This window comes from Macaca nemestrina, chromosome 20, assembly GCF_043159975.1.
Source record: "Macaca nemestrina isolate mMacNem1 chromosome 20, mMacNem.hap1, whole genome shotgun sequence".
Taxonomy (NCBI): Eukaryota; Metazoa; Chordata; class Mammalia; order Primates; family Cercopithecidae; genus Macaca; species Macaca nemestrina.
Genome location: NC_092144.1, coordinates 20,067,861 through 20,094,534, shown reverse-complemented (window position 1 = coordinate 20,094,534; position 26,674 = coordinate 20,067,861). Strand labels below are relative to the sequence as shown.

Below are 26,674 nucleotides of genomic sequence, written 5' to 3'. Positions count from 1 at the left end.
GCCATGCATGGCTGTCTCTACTAAAAATACAAAATTAGCTGGGCATGGTGGCGCATGCCTGTAATCCCAGCTACTCTGGAGGCTGAGGCAGAAGAATCCCTTGAACCCAGAAGGCGGAGGTTGTGGTGAGCTGAGATCACGCCATTGCACTCCAGCCTGGGCAACAAGAGCGAAACTCCATCTCAAAAAAAAAAAAGGCCGGGCGCGGTGGCTCAAGCCTGTAATCCCAGCACTTTGGGAGGCCGAGACGGGCGGATCACGAGGTCAAGAGATCGAGACCATCCTGGCTAACACGGTGAAACCCCGTCTCTACTAAAAAAAAGAAAAAAAATACAAAAAGCTAGCCGGGTGAGGTGGCAGGCGCCTGTAGTCCCAGCTACTTGGGAGGCTGAGGCAGGAGAATGGCGTAAACCCGGGAGGCGGAGCTTGCAGTGAGCTGAGATCCGGCCACTGCACTCCAGCCTGGGCGACAGAGCGAGACTCCGTCTCAAAAAAAAAAAAAACAAAAAAAAAAACAAAAAAAAAATGCTCATATTAAGAGTACACAAAAATTGACCACAAAGATAGGAGTAAATTTAGTAATACAGAATAATAAGGACTAAAACATACTAATTTCCTTTGACAGAAAACTAATTATGCAAGGTAATTATTTAATATTTGCAGATTGAAATACTTACACTGCAAAAGCAAGAACAGTTCAGTGTATAAACTGAAAAGTGGAGTCTGTAGTTGTACGTTGGTTTCTATTTATTACTTAAGAACAATTAGCATAGTTATGTGAAGTGTTTTTAGATGACATACATTCATATAAATTAAAAAGTATTTTCTACAATAGTATGAATATAAGATCAAAATATGTACTTTGAATGCATCTCCTAAGCAGTCATTTTAATATTGTTATTTATATTTCTGAAATATAAAGTGTTTAAAGTGAATTATGGTTATAGACAATTTTTTAAAATCCTGCATACATTATGACTAGTACATTAAAATTATTTATACTTATTTATATAATATCCAAAAAAAATACTACCAAATTGTAACATGCATCCAACATACATATTGCTTTATCCAATGGGGATAGTTATAGGTAAGCATAATTTTAGTGTCTTTCATTTTACTAAATTGGAATGCTGCCCTTCCAGGACAAATAGACAGGTGATATGGTCACCCAAAAACCATAATAGCCCTTCAGTTAGTTATGTGGCAAGCTCACATATATTCTACTATATGAACAAAGTCAGATTCAGTTCCTAATTTAAAAAAGTGCTGGTGAATTGTCAGTTGTATTTCAATATGGAACCCCCATTCAATGGCTAGGAGATGAGAGCAGCAGAGATGAAAGAGAAACCTTATACAGTTCTGCTGAGAATATGCTTTTTTTCTTCATAATGCTCATGTTTCTCATGCTAAGAGTAGCTGTGCATTAGGGGTAGTTTGAGAGAAACTCCTTTTAGGGGAATATTTTCTGGCTGACTTGATCAATCATATCTAATCTGAGTTTTTTCTCAAGCTACATTTAACTTCTTTTTTCTCTCAATATAACTTTGCAATAGAATCAGACTGAGAGCTGTTCTCTTCAATGCTTTGGATGTCTGTTTTAGAAGCCCTAATACAATCCCTTGGTGTTGACATAGAGGTGGGTTTTCACAGGGAGAACCATCCTATCTATCTGGACTCATGCTGGAAATCCAGCAGTATTTTTTTCAAGTCACCATAATAAATTGAAACTGAGGCTGACACACCGCTCCCATTCCCGTTACTATGAAGGTGCAATTCTACCCCCAAATCCTGTAGGCTCTCCTGTACCATAGTCTTCAGTCTCTGATGAGGTACTGGAGTGCTGCTGTGGCAATTGGGGTTCATTTAAGATGTAAGCTGCCAGCTGTGAGCTCTGTGCTTTGGAGTGTGCCTCACTGGCAGATGGTAGGGGTCAAGAGAGGACACTAGCCACAAGTAGAGGGCAAGCAGGAGTGCTGAAGCTGAGCGCTCAGAACGTAGAGAGCCATTGCTTTAAAGTGTAAATAACCAAAAAGATAGCACCCTATTCAACCATTGTAGTAGGAGATTGAGAGTCTACCTTCAGCAGGCACCTGGCTTCAAGTCGCACAACTACCTCCTGTCATGAAGATGTGAAAAGTTTATTTTGTCATTGATTATAACCAATTAGCATACACAGATGGCATCCCCAGTGACCAGGTGAATTTAGGATGAGCTATGTATGACATGATGCTGTAAATTCTTCTACTTGTGGACTAATTATGATGACCGTCTTTCTGTCTTTGCAGTCTCTTAAGCAGATTGATTGTGATGCATGTCACATTCTGGTTTAGTTGTGTAATAAAACAGTTTTCTTTCTGTCCTATCATTGTGAAGTTTTTCTGGGGCTGGAGAGAATTTCTCTTGTTATACTTTCCAAACACAGTCTAGAATTACCAGACATGATATAAACATATAAGGTGCTAACCAGGCTTTATTCTAGAAGGGTCTTTCCCTCTCAGGCTTCCAGTCAACTCACAATTGTGCTGCAAAGTGCATGCCCTTCCCTGAATATGCAGGAAGAATTGCGTCTCTGCCTATTTGGTATCTATTGTTCTCTACAGTCACTTCCAGAGAGGCTAGATCAGATTTCTACAAACCTTACAGGGCAGCAATCAACCGTTTTACCTCTTTCAGTGACTTTTTTGTTGTTGTTGTTGAGTTGGAGTCTCGCTCCATTGCCCAGGCTGGAGAGCAGTGGCATGATCTCAGCTCACTGTAACCTCCATCTCCTGGGTTCAAGAGATTTTCCTGCTTCAGCCTCCCAAGTAGCTGGGATTACAGATGTGCACCACCAAGCCTGGCTAATATTTTTTTTTTTTTTTTTTTTTTGTATTTGTAGTAGAGTTGGGGTTTCACCAAAGGCTGGGCACGGTGGCTTACTCCTGTAATCCCAGCACTTCGGGAGGCCAAGGTGGGCAGATCATTTGAGGTCAGGAGTTTGAGACCAGCCTTACCAACATGGAGAAATCCTGTCTCTACTAAAAATACAAAAAATTAGTCAGGCATGGTGGTGCATGCCTGTAATCCCAGCTACTTGGGAGGCTGAGGCAGGAGAATCACCTGAACCCGGGAGGAGGAGATTGCAGTGAGCTGAGATTGCGCCACTGCACTCCATCCTGGGCAACAAGAGCAAAACTCCATCTCAAAAAGGAAAAGAAAAGAGAAGAAAAGAAGAAAAGGATTTGCATTTCTTATATAAAAAGTGTTTTTTGTTGTTGTTGTTTGTTTTTTTGTTTTTGTTTTTGTTTTTTTTTGAGACAGAGTTTTGCTCTTGTTGTCCAGGCTGGAGTGCAGTGGCACCAACTCGGCTCACCACAACCTCCACCTCCCAGGTTCAGGTGATTCTCCTGCCTCAGCCTCTCGGCAGCTGGGATTACAGGCATGCACCACCATGCCCGGCTAATAATCCTTTTCTTTATAAGTCTCAGAGAGACATTAAAATGAGGCTACAATTATGTCTTTTTTCTTTGAGCTATGTATTTACCTCTGGAAACTGCTTGGTATTGCCACAAGTAGCTATAAATTGAACTACTAATGCCACACTGGACACTATAACCCACACCCTATAGCCTAACAATGTATATCCAATCAATAATCAATTTATTTTTGTAAATAAAAAAAAATTTTGACAGACAACTTTGTATCAATCCACTCTATGTGCCTCTCTTTTGGCCTTTACAAATCCACTTGTAACTGCTGCTAATCAAAGTATATGTTCCAGACAACTTGAATCTTTGCTCCCAGGTTACAATCCTCAAGTTTGGCCCAAATAAATTGTATACTTATATTCATGTTTTCTCAGCTATTTCCTTTTAGGTAAACATCATTTGGAATGTGCCAGAGCAGCCTCTGAGGGGATCTCTCCTTTGATTGTACTTTGCTTTCTGTAACACCTAAGGATGCAGAGTTAGGTTGATCCCACTTAGAATCTGCACATAAGATCTGGCTTCTGCCTGGGATTACAAGACAGGGCCAGACTTTGAATTGGGAAGGTACCGAAAACCAATAGAAGGCATTTTCTGCATTGTGAGATGTCAACATAGACATCCTACAGCTCCCTTTGAGACTGTGGCTCTTTGAGCTTTTCAGATTTTGTCCAATAAGATCTTGTAGCAGGTCTGCCACAGTTATGTGAGAGGATCCAGATGTAAATAGAATCTGATAGCAAATTCTGTAAATAAAAATAAATATCTTAGGAGTGAGAGATCAAGACCACAAAGTATCCAGAGCCACAACCACAACTATACCTGCCTGTAAAATGTTATGTACAATATTCTTGTCCTTCCTCCTACCCAAAAGCTTGTTAATCAGAACAAGTAATTCTGGAGCTCAATCAGGGCAGTTCCATTTTCTATTTAGAATTAGTATGACTCTCTCTAGCCTGGCTTATTATTGGACCCTCAGCCCAGGGTCACTGGGAACCCTCTCACAATGTTGTAGGCATTTTTTTGAGACATTTGAGGATGTCCAGAGCAGAATTATATCAGGCTGACAAGAGTGGTTAATTCTGCTTTTGTCTCATTGTAAGAGAAATGAGTCATTCTGTGTTTGTTCCTTCCCTTATACAAGGGATATTTTTGGTTGGTGCCCAGATGAGAGTTTCTCCAGTTTTCTGGTACTTGGGTAAAAACAAGGAGGAGATCTGGAGACTCAAGCAGATAAACTGATTGCTGTAATTTTATATGGCCATTAGAAAAATAGATGAAGCAGTCATGGTTTCTACAATCCAGGACTAGCAACTGAAAAAATGGTTGTATTAAGTATCATTTGGTTGGTACAGCAAATAGATGTGTGAAAAAATCATGAGCTTCATTTGGGCCACTTTCTTTATATTGTTGTGGCTTCTGATGTCATCACCTGAAGGGATATTTATGGACAGAAGCATTATTATTTTTTGATTTCTTTTACCTTGATAAGAATACACATTTATCTTCTAATAATATTACCCTGGAAAACTTTAAGATACTTGTTTAAATTGCTTATTAGTATATGTTATAAAATTGACAGGGCAGTGGCTAGAAAAGATTAAAATTACACAAACACTGGGATTTAAGTTTCTCTTAGGTAAGCTTAGGAAAAACAGAACTTGAAATACTCCAGTGGCATAGAGAACAGAATTCTACAGAGGGTCTCTCCTTTCCCCAATTCTGTTCAGATTCACCCTTTTTGAGGACCTTGTTTAGATCTCACCCAGCCCTGGAGTCTTGCCTGTATATATAGCTATGAAAAATGTACATGTTTGTGTCCATGCCCTTAAGTTTATACTTTATGATTCAGAAAAGTAACATATATACCCCGATGTTGTGGATCTTATTCTAGTCTCTTCTCAGAGTTAGAGAATACATTAGAGAATATTTCTGGGTTGAAAATTATTTTATTGGATAATTTCAGTCATTCCTATAAGTCAGAACCAGTTCTATTTACTCTCTCTTTTCACCTTGAGTCAAATTAAAAATTCTGTCCATAACCACTTGGTAAATATGTGTGTGTGTATGTGTTTTTCAGGGACTATTGACATTTATGGATGTGGCTGTAGAATTCTCTCTGGAGGAGTGGCAGTGCCTAGACACAGCACAGCAGAATTTATATAGGAATGTCATGTTAGAGAACTACAGAAACCTGGTATTCCTGGGTGAGGATAAGTTTTTTTTTAATTATTATTATTATTATTATTATTTTTTTTTGAGACAGAATTTCATTCTGTTGCCCAGGCTGGAGAGCAGTGGCACGATCTCGGCTCACCACAACCTTTGCCTCTAGGGTTCAAGTGATTCTCCTGCCTCAGCCTCCTGAGTAGCTGGGATTATAGGCGTGGACCACCATGTCCGGTTAATTTTTGTATTTTTAGTAGAGATGGGGTTTTACTATGTTGGTCAGGCTGGTCTCGAACTCCTTACCTCAGGGTCCACCTGCCTCAGCCTCCTAAAGTGCTGGGATTACAGGTGTGAGCCACTGCGCCCTGCGGGTGAGGATAACTTTAATACACAATTTCTGATATACTCTAAAAGTTTCATTTCTGTTTTTTGCTGCATTTTTTTGGCAATTTATGCTTTACATAAATGAGTTTCAGATACCTGTTTTTAAGAAAATGTAGGATTTATCTGTGTAGATGTTTCACCCTGACCTGAACTTTCCACCTTTCTGAGCTGATCTGTATCCTTCACTCTAGATTAGTGGTAATTCCAGAAATTTAGTGGCATAAAATACTGTTGCCCATACCTTAAAATCTAATTGCCACCACCAATTTTTGATTCAGTAGCACTGAGTAGTAAAATTAAGAACATACAAATTGAAAATATTTTCTTAACATTTAGAAATTTTGTTATAAGTTAGTATTTTGTGATTAATTTCCTAGAATATTCTATCACATTCTCTTTAAAATATTTTTTTCTGAGATGGAGTCTTGCTCTGTCACTCAGGCTGGATGCAGTGGTGCAATCTCAGCTCACTGCAACCTTTGCCTCCTGGGTTCTAGTGATTCTCCTGTCTCAGCCTCCCGAGCAGCTAGGACTACAGGCGTGCACCACCACATCCAGCTAATTTCTGTATTTTCAGTAGAGACAGGGTTTTGACATTGTTGACCAGTCTGGTCTCGAACTCCTGACCTCAGGTGATCTACCTACCTCGGCCTCTCGGAGTGCTGGCATTACCGGCATGAGCCACTGTGGGTGGCCTGCATTCTCTTTACTGAGAAAATTACTAGGTTGGTAATTGGAGAATATGAGCAAGATTCATGTTATTTTTAATAAAACAGGTATTGCTGTGTCTAATTTAGACCTGATCACCTGTCTGGAGCAAGGAAAAGAGCCCTGGAATATGAAGAGACACGAGATGGTAGCCAAACCCCCAGGTAGGTGAGAGCGATTATAACAGACGACACAGATGAGAGGTCCAAAGGTGAAAAAGAAAGCCAGTCCATAAAATGTGACTTGGAAATCTGCGTTCCAAAGGAAATAGTTTCTAGGCAGCTTTTTTTTTTTTTTTTACTTCAACATAGGGGCATCTTCTGTCTTATGCTGATTCTTTTTTTTTTTTTTTTTTTTTTTTGAGACGGAGTCTCGCTCTGTCGCTCAGGCTGGAGTACAGTGGCCGGATCTCAGCTCACTGCAAGCTCCGCCTCCCAGGTTCACGCCATTCTCCTGCCTCAGCCTCCCGAGTAGCTGGGACTACAGGCGCCCGCCACCTCGCCCGGCTAATTTTTTTGTATTTTTTAGTAGAGACGGGGTTTCACTGTGCTAGCCAGGATGGTCTCGATCTCCTGACCTCGTGATCCGCCCGTCTCGGCCTCCCAAAGTGCTGGGATTACAGGCGTGAGCCACCGCGCCCAGCCGCTGATTCTTTAAAAATTCTACTTTCCCTTCAGTGATCTTCCTTCAAGTTTACAGTGAGCTAAAGTCCTCCTCATGGCATATAAGAGATTGTACAATCTGACTTTTTTTTTCCATTGTTTTTGGAGACTCAGAAATATCTGCATAATTTTGAGAAACTCTGTGTTACACTATTTTGTAAGTTCTCTTTTTGCATCGTGTCTGAAATGTGTAAGAGTTGTGGTTTCTGTTCCATTTTTTTTGTTGTTGTTGTTTATTTTTCTGCACATTTCATCCTGTTTGTATTACTACAGGCTTGAAATACATTTTGAAATTAAGAAGTGTGATGTTCTGCTTTGTTTTTATTCCTCATGATTGCTTTGACTATTCAAAGTTTCTCGTAGTTTTGGCTGGGTGCAGTGGCTCACAGCTATAATCCTATCACTTTGGGAGGCTGAGGCAGAAGGATCCCTTGAGCCCAGGAGTTGGATACCAACCTGGGCAACATAAGGAGACCCTGTCTCTTAAAAAGATTTATTGGCCTGGGCATGGTGGCTCATGCCTGTAACCCAGCACTTTGGGAGGCCGAGGTGGGTGGATCACCTGAGGTCAGGAGTTCAAGACCAGCCTGACCAACATGGTGAAGCCTCGTCTCTACTAAGAATACAAAAAATTAGCCAGGCATGGTGGTGCATGCCTGTAATCCCAGCCACTCCAGAGACTGAGGGAGGAGAATCGCTTGAACCGGGGAGGCAGAGGTTGCTGCAAGCTGAGATTGTGCCACTGTACTCCAGCCTTAGCAATAAGAGTGAAACTTCATCTCAAAAAAAAAAAGGGGGTTTATTTTAGTTTCATGTAAATTTAGGGATTGTATTTTCAATTACTGTGAAAAAAATGCCACTGGAATTTTGGTAGGGAGTTTCTTGAATCTATAGATCACTTTGGATAATATGGTACTTTAACAATATTTATTCTTTAAATCCATAGATATTAAATATTTTAAAGCTTACTTGAATCTTTTCTAATTTCTTCATTGAAATCTTATATCTTTAATTGTAAAGATTTTTTTTCACTGTCTTGGGTCAATTTGTTCTCAGAAATACATTATTTTAATGCTATTGTAAATAATATTGTTTTATTTGTTTTAGACAATTTCGATTTATGAAACCATAACTTGTATGTTGATTTTATATTTGGTAATTTACTGAGTGTATTTATTAATTTAGATAGGTTTTAATGTACTGTTTATGTATTTTTATATATAAGATTTTATGATCTACAAACAGAAACATTTTACTTAGTTGTCTTCAATTTCAATGGGTTTTTTATTTTTTAACTAATTCTTCTGCCACATACTTTCAGTGTTATGTTAAAAGAGAAGCATTAACAAGTGGGCACAATATAGTTTGGCACTGGTGTCTGTAAATTTGAAAATGCAAATACCTCTTCAAGTTTTTATAAACTGATTTCAGAAGGTAAAGTTGTTTTTTTTTTCTTTTCCGAGACTAAGTCTCGCTCTGTCACCCAGGCTGTAGTGCAGTCACGTGATCTCGGCTCACTGCAACCTCCGCCTCCTGGGTTCAAACGATTCTGTTGCCTCAGCCTCCCGAGTAGCTGGGATTACAGGCACATGCCACCATGCCCAGATAATTTTTAGTAGAGATGGGGTTTCACCATGTTGGTCAGGCTGGTCTCGAACTCCTGACCCTGTGATCCACCCTCCTCAGCTTCCCAAAGTGCTAGGATTATAGGCATGAGCCACTTTGCCCAGGCAAGATCTTCTTTTTTGGGCGCCAGGGTTCTGGGATGCCCCCTGGGTTTGTTGAGAGGGGTAGTAGCTTGGTCTCAAGCCTGCAGTTTCTGTACTAGGGTCCACCTTTAGTTGGCTGGTTACAAGGGGCTTGGATAGTTGTAATTCCTATTTTATTTTATCTTGTTTTATTTTATTTTTCTTTTGAGATGGAGTTTTGCTCTTGTTGCCCTGACTGGAGTGCAGTGGCGTGATCTCAGCTAACTGAAACCACCGCTTCCCGGGTTCAAGCGATTCTCCTGCCTCAGCCTTCCGAGTAGCTGGGATTACATGCATGTGTCATCAGGCCTGGCTAATTTTGTATTTTTAGTAGAGACAGGGTTTCACCATGTTGATCAGGCTTGAACTCCTGACCTCAGGTGATCTGTCCACCTTGTCCTCCCAAAGTGGGATTACAGGCATGAGCCATTGCACCCAGCTTCCCATTTTGTTTTTAAACAGACTGAATATCTTTCAGAATTTTGCTCTGTATGGCAGACACTAGGGCACGTGTCTGCATTCAGGTCTGCATATGGTTGGGCCTTATATCAAAATGTGGGTGAGTATGGCTTTCACTGAGTACCAAAGAGGATTTCTACAGGTCATTGTTTAGGTTTCTCTGTAGGCAGAACTGGCCATGAACTGTGGCCCATGGAGCTGGAACTGAGTCATTGAACTGTTTCAGGGACCACAGTGAAGGCCAAGGTCTGCTGCAGGCCTGCCTGTATGGCTATAAATCGATGTCTTACTCCAGGCCTCTGAAAGGGCAGGACCTCTCCCGTACTGTGCCTGGGAGGAGTTTGGGATGATTACAGAGGAAGTTCAGAATTCTCAGTGGGGGCTGGGTGTGGTGGCACACGCCTGTAATCCCAGAACTTTGGGAGGCCAAGTGGGCAGATCACCTGAGATCAGGAGTTCAAGACCAGCCTGGCCAACATGGCAAAACCTGTCTCTACAAAAATACAAAAATTAGCTGGGCATGGTGGTGCATGCCTGTAGTCCCAGCTACTCGGGAGGCTGAGACAGGAGAATGTTGAACCCAGGAGGTGGAAGTTTCAGTGAGCTGAGGTCATGCCACTGTACTCCAGCCTGGGCGACCCACACCACAGTGAGATTTTGTCTCAAAAAAAAAAAACACACATATCTATATATATATATAAAAAAAAATTCATATATATATGAATTCTCAGTGGAACCAAGTTGAGTGGGCTGTTTTCTTACCTGTAGCCAAGAACAGGGGTCCTGTAGTTTGCCACCTGAATGAGGGCCTGGCTTCTGAAAAGAACACTCCTTAATTTGGGGCTTTAGCAGAGTTTCACTTCCCCCTCCCTGGATCTCAAAGCTCTCTTAAAGGCACTTATTTTGGAGATGGGGCTTTCTACATAACCCAGGCTGGTCTTGAAATCCTAGCCTGAAACAATTTTTCAACCGTGATGTGCCATGTAATTCTCATTACAGGTATGAGCCATAATGCGTGGCTCGCTCATAAAGGCATTTATGTCAGGAATGGCTGACACCTGTGGTCTCAGCTACTTGGGAAATTAAAGGGGTAGGATTATTTAAGCCTGAGAGTTTGAGGCTAAGTGAGCCATAATTGTGCCACTGTTCTCCAGCTTGGGTGATAGAGTGAGATCCTGTCTTAAAAAGAAGCTATACATTTCAGGCATGTTAAGTATATTCACATTGCTATGCAAAAGACTTCTAGAAATTTTACATCTTGTTAAACTAAAACTCAAATACACATTAAGTAACAATAACTTATTTTACCCTCTCTCCACCCCTTGACAAATACCCTTCCACTTTCTGTTTTTATGAGTGTAACTACGTAAGGCATCTCATGTAAGTGGAATTATACGGTATCCATCATTTTGCATCTGGCTTATTTCAGGTAACGTAATACTCTCAAAGTTTGTCTTAAAATATGAACAGATTGGCTGGGCACCGTGGCTCCCGCCTATAATCCCACCACTTTGGGAGGCCGAGGCAGGCGGATCACCTGAGGTTAGGAGTTCGAGACCAGCCTGGCCAACATGGTGAAACCCTGCCTCTACTAAAAATACAAAAATTAGCTGGGTGTTGTGGCACATGCTGTAATCCCAGCTACTCAGGAGGATGAGGCAGGAGAATCCCTTAGAACCTGGGATGTAGAGGTTATAGTGAGCCAAGATTGCACCACTGCACTCCAGGCTGGGCAACAGAGCGGGGCTCTGCGTCAAAAAACAAAACAAAAACGTGACAAGATTTTGTAAGAAGTCTTTTGAGACTGAATAGCCCCTTCTGCATGATCACACTGAGCCAGCGCGTGGACCTGGAACTGGACCGCAGTCCCCCAGCTTCGCCCACCACCTCCCTACCACGGACCCCCGCAAAGCGAATGAGCTTCAGGCCTTTGTGAAAACGTGTAAACAGGATCCGAGCGTTCTGCACACCAAGGAAATGCACTTCCTGAGGGAGTGGATAGAGAGCATGGGGGGTAAAGTACCACCTGCTACTCAGAAAGCTAAATCAGAAGAAAATACCAAGGAAGAAGAATCTGATAGTAAGAAGGTGGAGGAAGACTTAAAGGCAGACAAACCATCAAGTGAGGAAAGTGATCTAGAAATTGATAAAGAAGGTGTGATTGAACCAGACACTGATGCCCCTCAAGAAATGGGAGATGAAAATGCAGAGATAACAGAGGAGATGATGGATCAGGCAAATGATAAGAAAGTGGCTGCTATTGAAGCCCTAAATGATGGTGAGCTCCAGAAAGCCATTGACTTATTCAGAGGTGCCATCAGGCTGAATATCCTCGCTTGGCCATTTTGCATGCCAAGAGGGCCAGCGTCTTCATCAAATTACGGAAGCCAAATGCTGTCATCCGAAACTGACAGAGCCATTGAAATAAATCCTGATTCAACTCAGCCTTATAAGTGGCGAAGGAAAGCACACTCATCTTCTAGGCCACTGGGAAGAAACAGCTCATGATCTTGCCCTTGCCTGTGAATTGAATTATGATGAAGATGCTAGTGCAATGCTGAAAGAAGTTCAACCTAGGGCACAGAAAATTGCAGAACATCCGAGAAAATATGAGCAAAAACGTGAAGAGCGAGAGATCAAAGAAAGAATAGAACAGGTTAAGAAGGCTTGAGAAGAGCATGAGAGATCCCAGAGGGAGGAAGAAGCCAGTGACACTCAAGAGCTCAGTATGGCTCTTTTCCAGGTGGCTTTCCCCGGGGAATGCCTGGTAGTTTTCCCGGAGGAATGCCTGGAATGGGAGGAGGCATGCTTGGAATGGCCGGAATGAAATTCTTAGTGATCCAGAGGTTCTTGCAGCCATGCAGGATCCAGAAGTTATGGTGGCCAGGATGTGGCTCAGAACCCAGCAAATATGTCGAAACACCAGAGCACCACAAAGGTTATGAATCTTATCAGTAAATTGTCAGCCCTATTTGGAGGTCAAGCGTAATGCCTGTCAGGCCTCTGAGCCCAAGCCAAGCCATCGCATCCCCTGTGACTTGCACGTATATGCCCAGATGGCCTGAAGTAACTGAAGAATCACAAAAGAAGTGAAAATGGCCGGTCCTTGCCTTAAATGATGACATTACCTTGTGAAAGTCCTTTTCCTGGCTCTTCCTGGCTCAAAAAGCTCCCCGACTGAGCACCTTGTGACCGCCACTCCTGCCCACCAGAGAACAACCCCCCTTTGACTGTAATTTTCCTTTACCTGCCCAAATCCTATAAAATGGCCCACCGTTATCTCCCTTCGCTGACTCTTTTCGGACTCAGCCCACCTGCACCCAGGTGATTAAAAAGCTTTATTGCTCACACAAAGCCTGTTTGGTGGTCTCCTCACACGGACGCGCATGACGATGCCCTTCTGATAAATAAAGCCCTTGCTGAAGGAAAAGCAACATAGATCACCTTATGGATGTCGCAGTAATACAAACCAATGTACCTCTGACCGTCTCATTAAGAGAGCTGGGGTGCTTTGAAGATAATCCCTACCCCTCTCCCCCAAATGCAGCTGAAGCATTTTATAGTGGTTTGCCATTAGGGTATTCATTCAGATAATGTTTTCCTACTAGGAATTACAAACTTTAAACACTTTAAATCTTAAAAATATTTAAAATAAATTTAAAGGCTCTGTTAATTCTTATATTTTTCTTTACTAATCATTTTGGATTTTTTTTTCTTTGAATTACTGGGCAGGGAAGATACTTATGTATGGAAGATTATTGCTCCAGTTTGAGTGAAATAAATATTAGTGTGAGGCAAACATTAAAAAAAGACTGAATAATATTCCATTGTATGTATATGTTACATTTTTTGAAGTATTTATAAAATAAGGAACATCTGGGTTTCTTCAGCCTTTTGGCTTTTGTGAATACTGATACAATAAACATAAATGTTCAAATGTCTTACAGGTCCTGTGTTGCATATTTTGAATATAGATTCATAAATAAAATTGCTATATTTGCCGATAATTCCATTTTTAATTACTTGAGAAACATTTATAACTGTTTTTTTTTTTTTTTTTTGAGACAGAGTCTTGCTCTGCCACCCAAGCTGGAGTGCAGTGGTGCGATCTCGGCTCACTGCAAGCTCTGCCTCCCGGGTTCAAGTGATTCTCCTGCCTCAGCCTCCCAAGTAGCTGGGATTACAGGTGTACACCATCACACCCGGCTAATTTTTGTATTTTTAGTAGAGATGGGGTTTCACCTGTTGGTCAGGCTGGTCTCGAACTCTCAACCTTGAGATCTGCCTGCCTCGGCCTCCCAAAGTGCTGGGATTACAGGTCTGAGCCTCCATGCCTGGCCAACATTTATAACATTTTAAAACAATGGCTGCATCTTTGTTTTATACCAACAATCAACAGGGGTTTTATTTTCATTGCATTATCAACAGATTTGGTGTTTTTCATAAATTTACGGTGGCCATTGTAGTGGGTGTGAGGTGATTTTATTTTTCATTTTTATGTGTTTCTCTACAAATTATTAATTTTGTTTTTCTTTTCAAATACTTTTTCCCATCTGGGTAATTTTTTTAATGAAAATTCAGTTCAGTTATTTTTTCATTAATAAATCAAGTTATTCAGCTTTATTGTTCAGTTTTAAGAGTTGTTTATATATTTTGAATATTAACTCATCACTCGTCTCTTGTGATTTGCAAATATTTTCACCCATTTTCTAGGAGGCATTGTCTATTGAATTTTTGTTTTGATGTGCCGAAATTTTGAAGTATAGTGCAGTTAAATCTTAATGGTTATAGTTGTTGTAGTTGCTCATGCATTTAGTGTCGTATCTAAAAAAATAGTGCCGAGGCCAATGACATGCCTTTTTCCTATATTTTTTCTAAGAGATATTAGTTATCTTTTCATGTCTAAGTGTTTAGTTAAACCATTTTTTTGTATTTGGTTCAAGGAAATGATCCAACTTTACGTCTTCAGTGTCGATATCCAGTTTTCGACATTTTTTGAAGAGAATATCTTTGCTCTGTGGTATGCTCATGGCAACTTTGTGGAAGATTATTTAATCTTATACAGGAGAATTCATTTCTGGGCTCTCTATTCTGTTCTTTCATCTGTTTATTTTTGTGTCAGTACCACGTTGTTTTGTTTTTGTAGCTTTTAATATGTTTTGAAATCAGAAAGTATAATGCCTCTTTGTTCTTTTTCAAGGGTATTTATCTATAGTTTATAATCAAATTAAAAAATTTTAGGCCAGGCGCGGTGGCTTACGCTTGTAATCCCAGCACTTTGGGAGGCCAAGGTGGGCAGATCACGAGGTCAGGAGTTCGAGACCATCCTGATGAACGTGGTGAAACCCTGTCTCTACTAAAACAAAATACAAAAATTAGCTGGGCCTGGTGGCAGGCACCTGTAATCCCAGCTACTCAGGAGGTTGAGGCAGGAGAATCGCTTGAATCCGGGAAGCAGAGGTTGCAGTGAACTGAGATCATGCCACTGCAGCCACTGCACTCTAGCCTGGTAATAGAGTGAGACTCCATCTAAAAAAAAAAAAAAAAAAAAAAAATCAAACTATATTTCTGTAAAAAACTGTGTGATTAGGGTTTTTATAGAGATTATATTAAATTCATTCACCACTGTAGGTCATAGTAATGTCTTTAAAAAATTAAATTTTTTGACCCTGGAGCAAGAATAAGTTGAAGAGTGACTGGGTGCAGTGCCTCACGCCTGCAATTCCAGCACTTTGGGAGGCTGAGGTGAGCGAATCACAAGGTCAAGAGATCAAGACCATCTCGGCCACCCTGGTGGAACCCTGTTTCTACTAAAAATACAAAAATTAGCTGGGCATGGTGGCACACACCTGTATTCCCCGCTACTCAGGAGGCTGAGGCAGGAGAATCGCTTGAACCCTGGAGGCAGAGGTTGCAGAGAGCTGAGATCACGTTATTGCACTCCAGCCTGGTGAGAGTGAGACTCCATCTCAAAAAAAAAAAAAAAAAAAAAAAAGAATATGTTGAAGAATGTGTTTTAATTTCATATATTTTTGGATTTGCCAGTTTTACTTTGATTTTTCATTCCTACTTTCTTTCAGTTTTGGTCAGAAAACATAGTGTATAATTTTGGTCTTCTTAAATGTATTTGTTGTTATTTTGAGGCAGCATCTTACTCTGTTGCCCAGGCTGTAGTGCAGTGACATGATTTTGGCTTACTGCAACCTCAGCCTGCTGGGCTCAAGTGATCCTTTTACCTCAAATTTTTGAGCTGGGACTACAGACATACACTACTACCCCTGGTTAATTTTTTGATTTATTAGTAGTGACACGGTCTCATTCTGTTGCATAAGCTGGTCCCAAACTTTTTGCCTCATGTGATTCTCCCAAAGTGTTGAGATTATAGGTATGAGCCTCTGCACTCAGCCGGTATTCATAAATTTAATAAGACTTGGTATGTGTCGTAACAGAACACAGCAGGAGCAAGTAAGAATATTGCATGTATTCTCTTGCTTTTGCCTGGAAAGTTTTGTACATGTCTGTTAAGCCTAGTTGGTGATATGATATGATTGGCCTAAGGTTAGAGGATGTCCACTTTCTCTAAACCTCATCCTTCAATATAATCCTCCTGTTTGATGTGGGACCTGATCGGATGTGTTTGGGTTATAGGAGAGCAAATTCCTCATAAATGGCTTGGCACCATCCTTTTGATAATCAAAAAGGCTACACTCTATTGATTCAAATGAGAACTGGTTTGTTAAAAAAAAAAAAATCTGGCTTCTTCACCTCACACTTACTCTGTCTCTTACTGTGTGATGTGTCCAGTTATACTTTGCCTTCCACCATGATGATAAGCTTACTAGGATGCTTACTCACCAAAAGCAGATGCTGGCACATACTTCCTGTACAGTCTGCTGAACTGTGAGCCAAATAAACCTTTTTTCTTTATAAATTACCTACTCTCAGGTATTCCTCTATATGTAAGCTAATTAATACAGTCTACAATGTTGTCTGAGTTTTTTGTTTTCTTGTTTATTATTGCAAATGTGGTGTTGGTATTTACAGTTATTATGTTGCTATGTATTTCTTCACTTTTGTCACTATTTGCTTCATACATTTTGCAGCTCTGATGTTTTATACATACATACATATGTATAGAGGGATATAATAGTTATAGATTCCTGGTAAATTCACCTATTTTCTCATTATATAATATCAGTTTTGTTCTCATGCTAGTACTTGACTAAAAGCATATTATGTCTAATATAATTATAACTGCCTATTATACTATTATAATAATAATAGTAACCAATTGTGGTTACTATTTGCATGAAAAATAAATTTTTTCTATTATGTTACTTTCAGCCTATTCAATGCAATGCTAAAACCAGTCTTTTGTAGGCAGCATATTGTATGCTTTTTTCTAAAGTTATTCAGGCATTTTATTTCTTTTTCTTCTTTTTTTTTTTTGAGACGGAGTCTCGCTCTGTCACCCAGGCTGGAGTGCAGTGGCCGGACCTCAGCTCACTGCAAGCTCCGCCTCCCGGGTTTATGCCATTCTCCTGCCTCAGCCTCCCGAGTAGCTGGGACTACAAGCGCCCGCCACCTCGCCCGGCTAGTTTTTTGTATTTTTTAGTAGAGACGGGGTTTCACCGGGTTAGCCAGGATGGTCTCGATCTCCTGACCTCGTGATCCGCCCATCTCGGCCTCCCAAAGTGCTGGGATTACAGGCTTGAGCCACCGCGCCCGGCCTTTTTCTTCTTTATAATTTTATTTATTTATTCATTTATTTTATTTTTTTTGTTGTTTTTGAGAAAGAATCTCACTCCAGGCTGGAGTGCTGTAGCGTAATCTTGGCTCACTGCAACCTCCACCTCCCGGATTCAAGTGATTCTCATGTCTCAGTCTCCCAAGTAGCTGGGATTACAGGCATGTGCCACCATACCCATCTAATTTTTTCTATTTTCTTTTTTTCTTTTTTTTTTTTTTTTGAGACGGAGTCTCGCTCTGTCGCCCAGGCTGGAGTGCAGTGGCCGGATCTCAGCTCACTGCAAGCTCCGCCTCCCGGGTTCACGCCATTCTCCTGCCTCAGCCTCCCGAGTAGCTGGGACTACAGGCGCCCACCACCTCGCCCGGCTATTTTTTTGTATTTTTTTTAGTAGAGACGGGGTTTCACCGTGTTAGCCAGGATGGTCTCGATCTCCTGACCTCGTGATCCACCCGTCTCGGCCTCCCAAAGTGCTGGGATTACAGGCTTGAGCCACCGCGCCCGGCCATTTTTTCTATTTTCAGTAGAGATGGGGTTTCACCGTGTTGGCCAGGGTAGTGTCAAACTCCTGGTCTCAAGTGATCCACCCACCTTGGCCTCCCAAAATGCTGGGATTACAGGCATGAGCCACCATGCCTGGCCTATTTATTCATTCAGTTTCAAAATAGGATTCACTGTGTCAATCAGGCTGGTTTTCAGTGGCATGATCAAACTCTGATGATCCTCTCATTTCAGCCTCTCAAATAGCTGCATTACAAATATGTGCCATCACACCCAGCAAGTTTTGTTGTTTTTTTTTTTGTAGACACAGGGTTTTGAGATGTTGCTCAGGCTGATCTCAAACTCCTGGGATCAAGTGATCAGCCCACTTTGACCTCACAACGTCCTGGGATTATGTTTCTTTCTATCAAGTAGTTTAATTAATTTGTATTTAAAATGATTGCTTTAAAATAGAGTTACTACGATCAGTTTTACTGTTATTGTTATATGTTTCTTGTAGATATGCTTTTTTCTCATTTCTTGTTTTATTGCATTTATTTTTGTTTATTCTATGTAGTGACCCATGCTTTGGTTATTTTTCCATTTCCTTATTTATACTTTCCATAAATATTATCTTTGTAATTGTCTTGAAAATGGAGATTACATAAAACATTTTAGTATGAAAATAATATATTTTATTTTATTTTATTTGTTTGAGATAGAGTCTCACTCTGTCACCCAGGCTGGAGTGCAATGGCACGATCTCGGCTCACTGCAACCTCCGCCTCCCAGGTTCAAGCAATTCTCCTGCCTCAGCCTCCCAAGTACCTGGGCTTACAGGTACCTGCCACCACACCCAGCTAATTTTTTGTATTTTTAGTAGAGATGGGGTTTTGCCATGTTGGGCAGGCTGGTCTTGAACTCCTGACCTCAGGTGATACACCTGCCTCAGCCTCTCAAAGTACTGGGATTACAGACCTGAGCCACAGCGCCCAGCCAAAACTAAAATGATATATTTTAATCTCATAACAACTTCTATTTAATACAAAAGCTATATCTTTATGTTTTTCAGTAGTTATTGATATTAAAGGTTATTTTATACTATGTATCTACTAACAGATTTATATTTTATATTTCATATTCTATAGAAGTAGTTTAAGGATTTTATGTACCATCATTATGATAGTAAATAATTCTATATGTGTCTATATATTTACATGTAATAGAGAGCTTTATTTTATACATGGTTTTATGATGCTGGCGAGCATCATTTTAATTTTCAAAATAATGGGCTCATTTTAGTATTTCCCTTTGCTTCTATGTAGAGTCTCACTATGTTGCTCAAGCTAATCTTGAACTCCTATTCTCAAGTGATCTGGCTGCCTTGGCCTGCTGAAGCTGTAGGATTCATAGGCCTGAACCACTGTGCATGGACACCATGTAGTACTTTTCATAGGACTGTGCTAGTAGTGATGAACACCCACACCTTTTATTTTGGAGTCTTTATTTTTATCTTGTTTTTAGAGTAAAATAATTTTGGATCAAGTGTTATTGGTTAGAAATTTTTTTTTATTACATCAAAATTTGGAAGGTTCTTAGGTTTTTCTTTTCTTCTTTGAGACTAAGTCTCACTCTGTTGCCCAGGCTGGAGTGCAGTGACGTGATCTCGGCTAACTGCAATCTCCACCTCCTGAGTTCAAGTGATTCTCCTGCCTCAGCTTCCTGGGTAGCTGGGATTACAGGCACGTGCCACCATGCCCAGCTGATTTTTGTTTTTTTGTTTTTTATTTTTGAGATGGAGTCTTGCTGCGTCGCCCAGGCTAGAATGCAGTGGCTTGATCTTGGCTCACTGCCACCTCCACCTCCCGGGTTCAAGCAATTCTCCGGTCTCAGCCTCCCGAATAGCTGGGATTACAGGGGCCTGCCACCACACCTGGCTTTTTTTTTTTTTTTTTTTTGTATTTTTAGTAGAGATGGGATTTCACCATGCTGGCCAGGCTGGTCTCGAACTCCTGATTTCAAGTGACCCATCTGCCTCAGCCTCTGCAAGTGCTGGGATTACAGGCATGAGCCACTGCACCTCACCTAAAATTTTTTTAAATATTTAATTTTTTCATATTAATTATATTTATATTGGTATGCAACATATGCTAAAATGTTTTTATCTTGCAAAGCTAAATCTGTGTTTTTTTTGTGTGCGTGTATGAGACAGAGTCTCACTCTGTCACCCAGGGTGGAGTGCAGTGGTGCAATCTCGCCTCACTGCAACCTCCGCCTCCCAGGTTCAAGCAATTCTCTGCCTTAACCTCCCGGGTAGCTGGGATTACAGGCACCCACCACCATGCCTGGCTAATTTTTGTATTTTTAGTAGAGATGGGGTTTTACCATCTTGGCCAGGCTGGCCTTGAACTCCTGACCTCGTGATCCACCTGCCTCGGCCCCCAAAAGTGCTGGGAGTACAGGCGTGAGCCATCACGTCTGACCATAAAGCTGAATCTTAATATACATTAAACAACTACCAATTATTCCCATTTCATCTCACTTTTCAAACACCACTCTTGTTCTGTTTCAGAGAGTGTAACTGTTATACATATCATACGATCTCTGTCTTTTTGTGACTGGCTCGTTTCATTTTGCATAATGTCGTTAAGATTTATCTTTATAGTTGTTATAATATTTTCTGCTTTTTGCAAACTGAGTGATATTCCAGTGTTTTTATATTTCAAATTATATTTACTAAATGATTTTGTAACAGAAATTTGCATTGCTTTTACCTGTTGGCTTTGAGTAACAGTGCTGCAATAATTATGGGTATGTAAATGACTCTTTGTATGACCATATATGTGAAAGTTCATGTGCTGGATTCTATTTTATTTATCTACTTTCTTATCTTTATATTCATACAAAATTGTTTTTATTATGTAGCTTTGTCATGTGTTTTGAAGTAAAAAACTGTAATGCCTCCAACATTGTTCCTTTTTTTTTGAAGATTGTTGAGTATAGTCTCTTGAGATTCCATATACTTTTGGGGTTGCTGTTTCTATTTCTTCAGAAATGCAGTAAGAAATATGAAAAACATTACATTAAATCTCTAGATTACTTTGAGCAGTATGGAAATCTACACAATATTATTTCAACCTTTGAACAAGAGCACACTCAAAATGTGTTGTTTAATTTCTATGTATTTGTGAATTTTTCCGTTCTTTAAATTATAATCTCATTCCATTTTGGTCACAGAAAGTAACTCATAAGATTTCTGTTTTAAAAAATGTGTTAAGAATTTTTTTTGGCCTAACAGATGGTCCTTTCAAGGAGAATGTTCTATGAGCTATCGGGAAGGGTGTATATCCTGATGTTCAACTCTCTATACCTCTGTTAGAAATAATCGTTCCATACTGATTTCAAGTTTTCTATTCCCTTGCTAATATTCCGTCTTGTTTTATTTTTAAGAAAATGGGGTCTTGATATATTCTATAATTATATTGCTCTCTGTGTGTTTCTTCAATTCTGTCAATATTTGTTTTATATATTTGAAACCCTAATGTGAGATGTGCATGCATGTACACACACACACACACACACAAACTAGTCATTGGTTCCCAGTAAATGAATCTACTATTGTTCAGTGTCCTTTTTTCTCTTTTCAGAGTTTTGACTTAAAGTACATCTTTTTTTTTTTTTTGAGACGGAGTCTCGCTCTGTCACCCAGGCTGGAGTGCAGTGGCCGGATTTCAGCTCACTGCAAGCTCCGCCTCCCGGGTTCACGCCATTCTCCTGCCTCAGCCTCCCGAGTAGCTGGGACTACAGGAGCCCGCCACCTCGCCCGGCTAGTTTTTTGTATTTTTTAGTAGAGACGGGGTTTCACCGGGTTAGCCAGGATGGTCTTGATCTCCTGACCTTGTGATCCGCCCGTCTCAACCTCCCAAAGTGCTGGGATTACAGGCTTGAGCCACCGCGCCCGGCAAAGTACATCTTGTTAAATATGACACTTTTTGACTTAAGATGTAGCTTGTGTAATATTATTTTGACGTCGTCTTCTCTCATTTGGTTAATATTTGCGTAAAATTTCTACTTTCATCTTGCTACTTTCAGTCTTTTTTTAATCATTAGATTTCAACTGACTCTTGTAAAAAGGCAAATGAATCTTGGCATTTGAAAGATTTTAATAAATCATTTTGTTGAAAATTATGTCTCTAGATTGAAAAGTTAATTTTATATATATTTAAATAATTTTCTGAAAGCAAAAGTAATGTAATTTTATTAATTCTCTTTAACTCTTGTATCTTTGTCCCTCATTTTCCCTCTTTCTGTCTTCTTTTGTGTCCTTTGGTTTTTGTATTATATGCTTTCACTACTTTCTTATTTTCTTTTGTGTATCTATACAGATATTTTCTTTGTAGTACCTTGGGAATTACATAAAAACTTAAAAAAAAACAATTTTAATGTAGTAAAAAATTAACCTTATTTGCACCACAATTGCTTGAATCCAGGAAACGTAGGTTGCAGTGAGCCGAGATCATGCCAACCTGGGCAACAGAGTGAAATTCCATCTGAAAACAAAACAAAAAAAATTGACCTTGTTTGCATACAAAAAATTCTTTCTCAGTACATCTGCTTTCTACTTTGTTATTGATGTTGCTAATTATATCCATACATATTTTTTAATTGTTATTTATTCATTTTTTTTGAGAGACAGTCTTGCTCTGTCACCTAGGCTGAATTGCAGTGGTGCAATCTTGGCTCACTGCAACCTTCACTTTTCAGGTTCAAGCAGTTCTCCTGCCTCAGCCTCCCAAGTAGCTGGGATTACAATTGTCGGTCACCACGCCCAGCTAATTTTTATATATTCAGTTGAGATGGGGTTTCACCATGTTGGCCAGGCTGGTCTTGAACTCCTGACCTCAGGTGATCCACCCTCCTCAGGCTCCCAAAGTGCTGGGATTACAGGCATGAGCCACTGTGCCTGGCCGCTAATTATTTATTTTTATGTTACATTAACAGATGTTTATAATCATTTCTATGCTTTTATCTTTAAAATTTTATAGAATAATTAATAATGTTTTCTGCATGATTATTAAAATGCTAAGGAATTCTATTTTTGTGTATGTAAATATCTTTCCCAGAAAGTTATATTTTTTTGTATGATTATGTGTTCTCCTGCATCATGTTATTTTCAGTGGGAAGAACTCCTTTCAGCATCTTTGGTATGTAGGGCATATGCAGTGCCAATATACTTTTTCAGGATTAGGTTATTTTTAGAAGGTCTTTCTTTTTATTCGGTTGGACAGTTCTTTTTTATTTATTTATTTTTTATTTTTTTTGAAAAGGAGTTTCACTCTTGTTGCCCAAGCTTGAGTGCAGTGGCATGATCTTGGCTCACTGCAATCTCTGCCTCCCAGGTCCAACCGATTCTCCTGCCTCAGCCTCCTGAGTAGCTGGGATTACAGGCGCGTGTGACCTCGCCTGGCTAATTTTTTATATTTTTAGTAGAAATGGAGTTTCACCATGTTAGCTAGGCTGGTCTCGAACTCCTGACCTCAGGTGATCCGCCTGCCTCGGCCTTCCAAAGTGCTGAGATTATAGGCATGAGCCACTTTGCCCAACCAGTTCTTTTTAGTTGTATTATTTTCACTTGACAGCTGGTTTTTTTTTTTTTTTTTTTCCAGGGCTTTGACTATATCACCCAGTTCTCGTCAGGTATTCCAATATTTTTTGAAAATTTACTGGTTATCTCATAAGACATTTTTATAAATGATACATTACTTTGTCTTGCAGCTCCCAAGATTCTCTTCTTGACTGTGACATTTTTATCTTCCTAATTTATGTTTTTTGATATTTTTAATATTTTTATTGTTATCCTGAGTTTTCTAAACTTCAGTAGTTGTCTGTGTTCCTGTTTCATTCACTGTGTAGTATTTAATTTATTTTAAATTTTAAAAATTTGTACATCTTTATATTCCTATGGTTGCTTTCTGAAAGTTTAGTAATGTTTTTGATGGGGTCATCCTGCCCTAATATTTTGTATACATTAATCTTTGATTGAGATTTAGACATTAAAAACAAGCTACCTGTCACAATCTTTTTTTTTTTTTTTTTTTTTGAGACGGAGTTTTGCTCTTGTTGCCCAGGCTGGAGTGCAGTGGCGTGATATCAGCTCGCCACAGCCTCTGCCTCCCGAGTTCAAGTGATTCTCCTGCCTCAGCCTCCCTAGTTGCTGGGATTACAGGCATGTGCCACCATGCCCAGCTAATTTTGTATTTTTAGTAGAGATGGGGTTTCTCCTTGTTGGTCAGGCTGGTCTTGAACTCCCGACCTCAGGTGATTCACCCTCCTTGGCCTCCCAAAGTGCTGGGATTACAGCTGTGAGCCACCGTGCCCGGCCCTGTCACAATCTTTATAATGTAGCTTAGGCCTGGGACAGTCTGAAACCAGTTGTCTTGGCTAGAGATTTTGGGAGTCTCTCTAACATTTTCTTAGATTGTGTCTTGTCTAAAATTTTGTGGGCTTTTTAAGTTAAAGAAGTATGTTAGCGTTTCTTCTAAATACTCAGTAATCACTTGCTAAACCTGTTTCCTGTATGTGGTACTGCAGTCTCTGCTGCTGTAACACTTAACTTTGGTCTCAGCAGACTCAAACTGTCATTCCAAAGTATACTACCATTTATTTTAGTACTTTATGTCATGGGAGACAGAAACCAGTGTCTGAAAAGGCCCCTGAGAGCCAGAAATAAAGATGTATGTGACACTATTTTTTTTTAGTCTTTTAAAAAAGAAACCAGGAGTTGACAATTTACTTCTAAAGTCACCATGTTAGATTGGGCAGCAGAAAGAGGTGTGTTGGGTAAATGTAACAGACTTTTCTTTTTTCTCCTATGTGGCTCTTTGCATTATCCTCGCCTGGGACACTGCACACACTTTACTCATTTATAAATTTTTCACAAATGTATTTTGGTCAGAATGTTTTTGTTACATTTATGTGTCTATAAAGGATTTAGGATCTGTGGTGTTTTGCTGTGCCATTTTGCTTATATAGCTGGTGTAAGTTAGATTTGTAAATGACATTAATCGGAGCCGAGTAAGTGGAATAATTTGTTATTTTTATTTCTTTCAGCTATGTGTTCTCATTTTGCCAAAGACCTTAGGCCAGAGCAGTACATAAAAAATTCATTCCAACAAGTGATACTGAGAAGATATGGAAAATGTGGATATCAGAATTTACAATTAAGAAAAGGCTGTAAAAGTGTGGATGAGCATAAGTTGCACAAAGGAGGTCATAAGGAACTTAACCAATGTGTGACAACTACCCAGAGCAAAGTAGTTCAGTATGATAAATATGTGAAAGTCTTTCATAAATATTCAAAGAGACATAAGATAAGACATACTGGAAAAAATCCTTTCAAATGTAAAGAATGTGGCAAATCATTTTGCATGCTTTCACAACTAACTCAACATGAGATAATTCATACTGGAGAGAAACCCTACAAATGTGGAGAATGTGGCAAAGCTTTTAAAAAGTCCTCAAACCTTACTAATCATAAGATAATTCATACTGGAGAGAAACCCTACAAATGTGAAGAATGTGGAAAAGCTTTTAACCAGTCCTCAACTCTTACTAGACATAAGATAATTCATACTGGAGAGAAACTCTACAAATGTGAAGAATGTGGCAAAGCTTTTAACCGGTCCTCAAACCTTACTAAACATAAAATAGTTCATACTGGAGAGAAACCCTACAAATGTGAAGAATGTGGAAAAGCTTTTAAGCAGTCCTCAAACCTTACTAATCACAAGAAAATTCATACTGGAGAGAAACCTTACAAATGTGGAGAATGTGGCAAAGCCTTTACTTTATCTTCACACCTTACTACACATAAGAGAATTCATACTGGAGAGAAACCCTATAAATGTGAAGCATGTGGCAAAGCTTTTAGTGTATTCTCAACCCTTACTAAACATAAGATAATTCATACTGAAGAGAAACCCTATAAATGTGAAGAATGTGGTAAAGCTTTTAACCGGTCCTCACACCTTACTAATCATAAGGTAATTCATACTGGAGAGAAACCCTACAAATGTGAAGAATGTGGTAAAGCCTTTACCAAGTCCTCAACTCTTACTTATCATAAGGTAATTCATACTGGAAAGAAACCCTACAAATGTGAAGAATGTGGTAAAGCCTTTAGTATATTCTCAATCCTTACTAAACATAAAGTAATTCATACTGAAGAGAAACCCTACAAATGTGAAGAATGTGGCAAAACTTTTAACTACTCCTCAAATTTTACTAATCATAAAAAAATTCATACTGGAGAGAAACCCTATAAATGTGAAGAATGTGGCAAAAGCTTTATTCTGTCCTCTCACCTTACTACACATAAGATAATTCATACTGGAGAGAAACCCTACAAATGTAAAGAATGTGGCAAAGCTTTTAACCAGTCCTCAACCCTTATGAAACATAAGATAATTCATACTGGAGAGAAACCCTACAAATGTGAAGAATGTGGCAAAGCCTTTAACCAGTCCCCAAACCTTACTAAACATAAGAGAATTCATACCAAAGAGAAACTCTACAAATGTAAATAATGTGTCAAATCCTTTAGTGTATTTTCAACTTTTATTAAAACACAAGATAATACTGGAGAGAAATCCTACAAATGTGATAAATGTGGCAAAACCTTTAACTGGCTCTTAATCCTTATAAAAAAAAAAAAAGATAATTCATACTAGAGAGAAACCCTACAAATGTAAAGAATGTGGCAAAGTACTTAACTGGTCCCCAAATCTTACTACACGTTAAAAACAAACAAACAAAAAAACTTGAGAGAAACTACAAAGCTGGAAGACATCG

At 39.6% G+C, this 26,674-nt stretch overlaps 1 protein-coding gene and 1 pseudogene across 1 annotated transcript in view; both read left to right on the top strand.

Moving 5' to 3' along the window:
* LOC105489701 (zinc finger protein 708) overlaps window positions 1-26,674 on the top strand; it is a 32,308-nt gene extending 5,634 nt beyond the window's left edge. Inside the window, exons 2-4 of the mRNA XM_011754701.3 lie at window positions 5,548-5,674; window positions 6,797-6,892; window positions 24,935-26,674. Coding sequence (XP_011753003.2) covers window positions 5,548-5,674; window positions 6,797-6,892; window positions 24,935-26,409 — 1,698 coding nt within the window. The 3' untranslated portion in view covers window positions 26,410-26,674. The remainder of the gene's footprint in view (window positions 1-5,547; window positions 5,675-6,796; window positions 6,893-24,934) is intronic.
* LOC139360245 (hsc70-interacting protein pseudogene) lies at window positions 6,899-13,049 on the top strand (annotated as a pseudogene).